Here is a 10,101-nt window from a genome sequence, read left to right as displayed (position 1 = left end):
TTCTTCCCTCATTCGTGAACAAGATCCCCAGATACTTAAACTCCTCCACTTGAGGCAGGACGACCCCCCTGACCCGGAGAAGGCACTCTACCCTTTTCCGGCTCAAGACCATGGCCTCGGATTTGGAGGCACTGAGCCTCATCCCGGCCGCTTCACACTCGGCTGCGAACCGCTCCAGTGAGAGCTGCAGATCACGTCAGTGATTTCTGTTTTTGGCAAATGTTTGAGTATGCCTAGGCCTGATGCACTGTACTCGGTGCTAGCGTGGCTAATACAATTACAGTTTAGTAAAAAGCCTTTTCAGGTAAAATAAAATATTTAATGTATATGATACGGTACACATTGCATATTGATCTGTTCAGCTAACGTAGGACTGTGTAACAGACAGGCTTCAAGGTGTAGAAGTTGTATTGGTACTGCCATTATGCTTACTTAGCTAAAAGGTTTTTATAATGGATGTTTATTATTGACTTTCTTTTTGTCATTCACTAAACACAAAGAAAGCAAAGCAATAATACTTACACCAGCAGACACTCCTTTGTTCTTACGTGGTCGTGCACAAGCTTTGATCTAAGCAAGGCATTCCGTTTCAGATTTTGGAAATCTGTGAATTTTGGTTCCACAAATACGATCAGGATACCTGACATCGCCTGTGCAGATACCCCACTGACGGTGAAGAACCATTCTTTTTCGAGTCCTGACGCAAAAACTTTCTGTCGGTCTGCTAGTCCACAATGTACATTTGCATGTGTTTACTACTGTGGCTTGTGTTTGTGAGAYGGTCACGCACGTGGTAGCTGCGCTGTGACGTGAAATGGGCATTAGCCAATGAAACGCGGCCCCTGTGGTAAGGTCCATAAGCAGAAAAGCAATGTCCACAGGTGGTCATTTTATAAGTCTATAAAGTATCTATTATCAGCCATAATTACAATATTAATATTGGATATCAATATTAGTTTGAATTTTATATTGGTGCACCTATGTTTTTAATAGAGGGCTTAGTTAAAAGTATGTTTAATACCTGCCTAGAGACTGTAGTTTATATTTATTAGATATTTTACAAAAAATGTTTCTAGAGGAAAAGAGCTGGTAGAGACATACCCCAAAATACATAGCTGCAATTAAAGTGGAGGATAGTTTTCAAAGTGTTGATTTAGGTGGACTGAATAGAAATGCATGTCTCACTTTTCAGATTTATGATTATTAAACACTCTGAGAACTATGTATCATTTTCTTTCCATTTCACCAATTCAGAACAAAACTCACTTTTGTTGTGAATCCAGCCCCAGATCAGATGCCACAAAGCAAATGTAGACCCAACTCCAAGTGTTTATCCTGAATGACCATTTCTACCTTGATTTGGAGAGCTACTGTGTGTTGTCCATAAAGCACACAACCAGTGTCCATCTAGTTGGATAAGAACTGACCATTCTGTGGGCCACCATCCAGTCCTCCACAGAAAGGAAAATACAGCTCTTCATTTCAACATATTTTCTGTTATTTCTTTTAAAACTCTTTACTCATTTTTAAGCAACTCTGCACTGAACCTAATTTCAACAACATCTACCTACACAAAAATAGTTATTGTCTAATTTTTTAATGCATATTTGTAAATTAGCATTTTACATTTTACAAAGCTCTCCAGAAGTGTTTATTATATTTATCTTTCATTATATTCTTCTTTGTGTCCACAGTGTATTTTAGCATTTCTATCAAAGGCAGAAATATAAGGGAATATGTCATTATATTGAAAACAATACATCCAGTTGAGAGGGAGGGACAGGAAAGAAGAGTGATGTCAGCAGGGAAGAAGAGAAGGGAGGACTGCCTTGCTTTTTCCTGTCTCCAGTCCCCTCCTCCGTCCTCCTCTTATCAGCATGCCAGAGAGAGAAAGGCGATCAGTAGGAGAAGGAGACGGATTAACAACTAGCACTGAGGCCATGGGACAAGATGAAATTTAAAAAAAGCTGGGATTGACTGCAAAGAAGTGAAGGAAACACTTGTTTACTGACCAATACTTAAAGATCAGCAGATGCCAAGACGAGGGAAGAAGAAACCAAAAAAGGAAAGTAAAATTAGAGAAGAAATGCAGACATAAGGGTCAGTGCTAGCAGAGAGGAACTGGTGCTTGATCAGGAAACAGGTGGAGCCATTACAGAGAGACACCGGTATCCAGCATCACAACTACCATGTACAGTGGATATGGAGGTATGACCAGCTCACTGAGACTGTCTGAAATGTCTAACTGTGTCTGCAGGACGGCTTCAGGTTGACAGCTTACAGGTCTGTATCTTATGAAGTGAGTTCCTTCCAAAAAGCTGAAATTCTAATTATTCAGAGGCCTGAAATGTCTTCTACTGGGAGAATAAGAACATATTTTATTGACTCAGTTGTCCCACTCTGGTCACATGGCTGTAAATGACCGTGCCACTGCCAGCACAGTCACAGCCCGGTTCTGTTCAGATCCAGATATTACAGATTGTGGTAATCTCACCACAACAGTGAGGTATGATTCATCCAGTAACAACACTGACATGTCCAGAGTAGTAAGAGATTTTTGTCCCTCTATAAACTCTGTCAAGATAGGATCTAAAACTACTGACTGGAGGAAGGACAAGGGACACGGTGCAACGTCTCAACCTCATTTTGTTGTTCAGGAGAAGTCGGCTTTAGACTCAGATGTCTCAGATGTCCAGAACAGTCCCAGACTTGTAGTTGTGTCCTGTGGACTAGGAACTAGCATAATAATGATGTTGACGACAGTTTCCAACATTTGAAGCAAATTTTCATTCTGATTAAAGAGCTTATTAAATTTTGGCAGCAGAACGACTGAGCCGACTCTGAGCTTCTGTATAAGTATAAAAAGAATCAAGTTTAAGGATCTGAACTTTAGGCCACTGAACTTTAGTCACTCACTCCATCGAAGTCGGCCGTCAGCCTGGACAAAGTTTTGATTTCTGGTGTTTGATGATGATGGTATTTCTTGGCTTGTTGGCTACATTTGTCACATCATTGTTTTCCTCCCTGGTAACTGATCAACCACCAGAACATCCAGCTGCTTCTCTGTCACCTGTTTGTCAGTCTGGATTTGAAAAACCAAACTTTTCATTTCAGTCCTAAATTATGGTGTCTTGTTTTGGCTTTGGACCCTCCAACAGATGTTACTGTATACCATAGCAACTTTTGTGTTTCCTGTAGATTTGTCCAGCCTCTATTGTGCAGCTTCCAGCCTCAGGGCGGCCTGGTCTGAGGTCCGGGGTGGTGTGGTAGACCTTGATATGCTGCACTTCACTATGCTGTAGCTGCAACTCTGCTCATGTTGGGATTTTTCCTTTCTTTGTCCTTTTCTTCCACATGCTATTAAATGAACCCCCTCCACACTTTCTCCATGTCCTTAGATTCTTTTTTTAATCACAGTATTTTTTACCAGTGTATTTTTTATACAGTTTCATAAAGAAAGTACAGTTTCTTTATGAAACTGTATGTTATAAGGAAAATACATTTTCTTTATAAAAACTGTATATTTTAGTTATTTGGTTAATGATGTGTTTGATCATTAAGCAATGAAATGATCTGTTTGATGTACTGATACACAAACAAAGTTTAGTGGATTTTCTAATCTGGTTGTTTCATTTTCTGAAAATGCTGCAAGGTTTGTTTCTGTGACTCAGTTTAGCCAGAACTGAACTGAACTAATCTTTTTCCGGGCCCTGCCCTCACAGGATGTTACTCCCCCTGGGATTTCCTTCTCCGAAAGGCAGTGACGTTAAGTGTTCCTTTTTTCAGCCAGTAGGTTTGGTCATTTGATGAAAGCTCTCCAGGTTTATTTTCAGTGGGTCATGCAGTAMTTATTATTTTTTGGTGGGGGGTGGGGCATATCAGAATTGTCTGAGTTTTACAGCTATTCTTTCGGTTTAATTCTGAGATTCAAAGCTACAAACAGCTGCTTATTTTAAACAACTTGTTCAGATGATTTGATGGTCCAGATCTATCAGAGAGGGTCTATATAGAACAAGATACCTGTCAATAAAAGAAAGCAGAGGATGAACAGGTTTTTGTGTTTTTTGTGCAAAGACAACAACTTTGGATAGACACAGTCGGCTAAGTGGATAGAAACCGTAGACCTGGGTGGGTCATTATTGTGCTGGTTAACACTGTGAGGGGCTAGGAAGGTGTGTATATGCGTGTGTGATCAGAGGGGAGGAATGGTTATCCAGAAAGGTCTGGGAGAGAAAGGTCAGACTGTTCAAACAAAAGCTGTAGTGTCACATGCTCCATGAGCTCAGAGGCCTTCAGTGTGGCACATCCAGTGGTGATGTGGGATCATCAGGAGCTGTGACTGGAATTAGTTATCAATGGATAGAACTGATCAGGTACGTAACTCTGCTGTCTGTAACATATTTCACCTGAGATGACTTTACTCAGCTCTTAATGAAGTTGATAGGATTTGATTATTAACAGATTATTAACTGAAGTAAAGCCAAGCTCTAATATTCTCATACAGCAGGCAAACAGTTTTTATGACATAACTATGAGGAGATAAAGGAGGGAAGAGCCTGGTGAACCTGGTGTGACCAGGCCTTCTATSAACACTTCTTGCTGGTTCAGTTCATTCCACTTAAATGTGTTCACCTCGCTAAACTTCCACTCCTCCTCTGTCACTTTGGTAGTTAAAATAGTCAACAAATAATTGAGTCCATCTAAAACATGTAATATTATTTCCAAGTTGGGAAGTGCAGCATGCATTGCTGTGTATATGTCAGGATTAGGAAGAAAGTTTGTTCTGCTTGTCTCCTTAATACAAACTACTTTTCTAAAAGGATCAGATGAACATTATGGTCCTGCTATGAAGAAGGTTTTTCCTTTAGTTTGAGCTGAGCAGAGCTGACCTTTTCTCGTCAGCCTTTTGGGCTACCTTCCTATGCTAGGTTTCCTGTCAAAGGAAGCAGTAACATCTGACTTCCTGTAGAATTTTGACATTTCCTGTGCTGTTAGACAGCGTGTAAAGGCCCTCTGAGCACTTTAAGAGAACAGGACACCGGATACTGGAAAGGACAAGGTCAGAAAACAGTGCTTGCTCTGAGAAAAAATATTTGCTGACTTAACGATTAAAAACGGAACAATGTTCAACATGAAGAGTTTCAACCATGGTAGAACATCAACAAAAATACATTATGGATTACCAGCTAGACGAAATGTAAGCAAAAAACTTATTGAACCTTTTAAGGTTCCTTTAGGTCATCATATTAAGACATTCTAGATCACCTACATTGTTTTCTAATCAGTTGTGTTTATGTACAACAATGTGCGGTGCCTCAGAAGTACTCATACCTCTTGAACCTCTTCACATTTTGCCACATTACAACCAAAACATTTTGGGGGGGTGCATGCGATAGGCTGTGTAAGATAAAAGCATAAGAAGTCCAGTTTTAGTATACTATGTAGGAAACAGAGCAAAAATTGTAAAGAAGGCTCTGCAGGGCTTCTCCCAGAAAACCTGCTAAGAAGGGACACCACCAAGCTTAGTAGGTCCACCAGCAGCCCACAGTGTGTTTCTGTTAAAAATGATAAAAGTTACAGAAATCTGAAGGTGCATGAGCAGGCAGCATAATTTGGAAATAATAGCGTGCAAAACCAACAGGCAGGTACAGTTCTATATCGAGCTGGGACATTAGTCCTCTAATCCTGGAAATGTTCTTCAGGTGATAGAAGGTTGACTTTGTAACTGTCTTTATGTGACTCTGAAGGTTCAGGTCAGAGTCCATCTCTACACCCATATTTCAGCCTGATCTCTAGTTTCCTGCTGTAATAACTGAAACTCTGCATGACTCTAGATCAGGGGTGTCAAACTCCAGTCCTCTAGGGCCACTGTCCTGCAATTTTTAGATGTGCCACAGGTACAAAACACTAGAATGAAATGGCTTAATTACTTCCTTCTTGTGTAGATAACTTCTCCAGAGCCTTGCTAATGGCCTAATTATTCTATTCAGGTGGTGCAGCAGAGGCACATCTAAAGGTTGYAGGGCAGTGACTGGAGTTTGACACCTGTGCTCTAGATCRCTCCTCTTTAGGTCCAAAGACAATAACTCTAGTTTTCTTTCTGTTCAGCTGGAGAAAGTTGTGGGACATCCACACATTTATCTGTTCTAAGCATCTAGAATGTCAGATGCTTAGAAACCTTGAATGGGTTTGGAGTCATCTGGTGACATCGTAATGTAGAGCCGTGTATCACCTGCATAGCTATGGCAGCAAATCTTATTTCCTGTTATAACCTGAGCCAGTGGGAGCATATAAATATTAAATAAGATGGGTCCAAGAATTGAGCCTTGGGGTTCCCCACATGTGACTTCTGTCCTTTTCTATGATAATTTTCCCATTGAAATAAAGAAATCCTGTTCTTTATGTAAGATTCAAATCAGTTGAGTTCTGGACTGGAGAGTCTGACCCAACTCTCCAGTGGATCAAGTAATATGTCATGACCAACACTGAGGTCCAACAGAACCAGCACTGTGGTTCTTCCACAGTCTGTGTTTATATGAATGTCACTGAACACTTTGACGAAGTCTGTGGTAACCATGCAAACAAGACTGAAAAACGTCAAAGCGGTTGGTTATAGTTAGAAAGCTATTTAACCGTTTAAAAAGATTTTCAAGAATTTTGTTGATGAATGGGAAGTTGTAGATTGGCCTGTAATTCTGCAGGAGTGATTTTGTCCAGAGTGTTCTTTTTTGATAACTGCTGTTTTTAAAGCCTGGGGGAAAACACCTGATGAGAGCCATGAGTTTACTATTTGAATCAGATCAGATGTTATGACAGGCAGGACTTTTTTAAAGAAAGTTGTGGGTAGGACATCCAGACAGCAGGAACTTGAGCTTAATTAATTTCTAATTTCTTGGTTATGTAGTTGATATTGAGTCATTTTTTCTACATTTGTTATGTTTGGGCATAGCATTGATACTGGGATAAGTGTGGATGTGCAGATTAACCCTCTATTTTTTATTTTTTTACTTTTCTCTGCTAAGCAGTTGGCAAATTCATCACACTCCGTGTTTGATTGCAATTCAGGTGGTTCATCCTGTCAACTGTTGCAAATCAAGTTCAACCATTGTTAATGATTTTGTTTATGTCTGCCAAGAACCCTTCTTTTGCACATTTTAGTGCTGAGAGATAATTGCACAGTCCTTTTTTGTAGTTTTCATAATGTGTCATGAATTGAGAGTTAGTTACTGGTGTGGATTGATGTGCAAAATGATGGTTTTAATGTAGATCACAGATGAGCACAAAGTCCAGGCAGCACAGGAGAGCAAAGAGACAAGGAACTCAGACACTGGTAGCACTGGGAAGGCAGAAACGGGCAGACACGGCACGRCTTTGTACTTTAGACTAGAACCTGACAGTGAAACAAAGACACAGGTAATGTTAAACACATAGAGGTTAATCAAGGGGTAACAAGAGACAGCAGGAGACAATCAAGGGGAGACGGGACAACAGAGACTCAATTAACCAGAAACATATGCAAAAAAAAAAAAAAAGATTCTGGCTTACATAACAAGTTTTACGCCATTTAGTTCAGCCCTACGACTGAGTTGTCTTGCAGATCTAAATGTTTGTGCATTTCTCCATGGCGACTTGTTCTGGTAAGAACAAGTCTTCATGTTGAGACGTATGTTGATATCATGCAAAATACTTTAAATTTCCTTGTTGCTGAAATACAAAAAATTAGTCTTGCCTTTTTTACTTTACACTTAGTTTTATATTATTTCTGTATTTTTGTATATTTATGCAATAATCTCAGTTCATTATATTAAAAAGGGAAATGCATTTAAGTCATGTTTGAATGGATTTAAACGAGGTGCATGCAAAGAACTGATAGCAAATGAGAATGGTGTGTAATTGTTTTTGTGCTTTGTCTGTTAAATGCAGGGAGTCCATCGCGAACTCTGTCCACCATGTCTCTGTCTGTCCGTCCAGTCAGACGCATCACATCCAGGTCCATCACTAGGAGCCAGAGCTTCACTGGAGTTAACACCCAGGAGAAGTCTTACAGGTACACACACACACACACACACACACACACACACACACACACACACACACACACAGCATTCAATTACAAGGCCACACACACATCTTGTTATTCTAACATTCCAAGACATGATTATGTTTATGACAAGATCAAAAGATGTTTTCTATCATTAAGCTGGGATTATGTTGGCATCCACTACTAGTGTACTTGGCATATACTTGTATATTTTTACAAGTAAGTTATAAAAATATCAGAGATGTTTAATCTGCATATGAATTTATAATGGCATGTTACTGATACTAGTTGATGGATTTAAAGATCAGAGCATTCATCAGTTGTGTTTTTCTAATGCTACAGGAACTTCTCAGTGTTCAGCACTCCTGGTATCAGCAGGAAGTCCAGCCGAGCAAGTGGACTCTTCACTATGTCTACCAAAGTCAACCCACCACCGAAGGTTCCTCAACCAGAACGGCTGGATGAGGTCTACAATGCCCTGAAAAAAGGCCTCCAGTGAGTAACTGCTCCTGTAGAAGTATCAAACTGCCAACCTGTCTGTCAGCATACCTGTTAAAGACTTAGAAAAAGATTTAAAATCTCGTGGTTTTATCTTCAGGAGCATCACATCATTTTGCAAAATATAAACAAATTCCATCTTTCAATCTCATGTTGATAAAATATAATTTTTAACAAAATCACTGGCGACACATTACATGTACCCCCTTACTGTAAACAGGGAGACTGTTATTAAACTTTAGAAATCAGTTGCTTTTTTTTCTGTACATGCAATGAAGTCCCAAATTATTCCTTCCTGTGACAGATTTAGGTTTAAAGTAATATTTTGATTTGACCAACAAGTTGCTTCTGATTGGGAGTAATAATAATTATATATATATATATATATAAATGTTAGTTTTATTAAATAAATCTAACAGTATTAACTGTATTAACAGTATTAACTGTTAATACTGTTAATACAGTTAATACTGTGTGCATTGATGTGCTCTACAAAAAGCCATGAGCAGACTTATTTTCTACGGAAGCTCAGGTCTTTTAACAGCTGCAGTAGGATGCTCTTCATGTTCTATCTGTCATCATTGGCTAGTTCCATCTTCAATGCAGTGGTGTGATGGGTGCTGCAATGAAGGTGAAAGACTCAAACAGACTTAACAAACTGATAAGAAAGACTGAGTTGTAGGCTACCACACTTTACATAGTCTCTAGAGCTGTGCGTTTTAAATGTTGTTTAAATGTTGATTTAGTAATGTACCGAGCAGTATGTGTGTGTGTGTGTCCTTAGGACTATCATTATATGCTCATTGTTATTTATTATTGTTGTTAATGTGTGCAATGCTGGGACAAACTAAATTTCTCTCCTTTAGGGGATYAATAAAGTATTATTATTATTATCTTTTCAGACATGCCTGTCTCATGTCCCATCAGAAATAAACTTCCTGGTTGAATGAACGTCCTTTTATATTTAGATCCAACAGGATTAACTCTAAATCAGTGGTTCTTAACCTGGGTTCGATTGAACCCCAGGGGTTCGATGAGTCGGTCTCAGGGGTTCGGTGGAGCCTCTGCCGCGGAGGTAAAGACACACTTGTGTAAAGTCRTGATGACGCCCCGCTTTGCCATCACTTGCTGCAGAGGATCACGTTACATTGCTTAGCCAATCAGTGCTGCGGAGGAGCCCTGATTGAAGGAGCTCCACTCTCAGCATGGAYTTGAACTTTTGTCTTTAATTACTTCAGCAAAGCTCACAGTTTTTACCAAATAGACCCTTTTCACAGTGACGTCAGACAATGGCCGCCATAACTCAAAGAGGTGTATCTTTACTTCCGGTGTGATTTTGCCTCGGGAAACCTGACTGAAAAATTCACGGACACTCATTATCTTAAGGATATAATAAAAGGTAAGCATGCAAGTGTTAGATATCCATTATTACTCATTGTCAATGCACCATTCACTGACTGTGTATAAAATAAACAGACTCCGATCGGAGAGTAAACCAGGTAGCAGCAGCTTTAGCCACCATCCATCCATCCATCCATCCATCCATCCATCCATCCATCCAT

At 39.7% G+C, this 10,101-nt stretch overlaps 1 protein-coding gene across 7 annotated transcripts in view; it reads left to right on the top strand.

Annotated features, from left to right (window-relative positions):
- The window catches only part of ripor1 (RHO family interacting cell polarization regulator 1), a 70,309-nt gene that overhangs the window by 24,317 nt on the left and 35,891 nt on the right, over positions 1-10,101 (top strand). For 2 of the 7 annotated variants that reach the window (XM_008410931.2, XM_008410933.2), the window contains exons 2-3: positions 7,924-8,047; positions 8,384-8,536. In XM_008410931.2, the coding sequence (XP_008409153.1) occupies positions 7,950-8,047; positions 8,384-8,536 (251 nt within the window). In that variant the 5' untranslated portion in view covers positions 7,924-7,949. Of the gene's footprint in view, positions 1-1,848; positions 2,209-2,258; positions 2,284-4,314; positions 4,374-7,923; positions 8,048-8,383; positions 8,537-10,101 lie in introns of those variants that run through there. The other 5 variants (XM_008410935.2, XM_008410930.2, XM_008410936.2 and 2 more) reach the window with 5 other exon arrangements.

This window comes from Poecilia reticulata, linkage group LG6 (genome assembly GCF_000633615.1).
Source record: "Poecilia reticulata strain Guanapo linkage group LG6, Guppy_female_1.0+MT, whole genome shotgun sequence".
Classification (NCBI taxonomy): Eukaryota; Metazoa; Chordata; class Actinopteri; order Cyprinodontiformes; family Poeciliidae; genus Poecilia; species Poecilia reticulata.
This window is presented reverse-complemented; position numbering and strand designations above follow the sequence as displayed.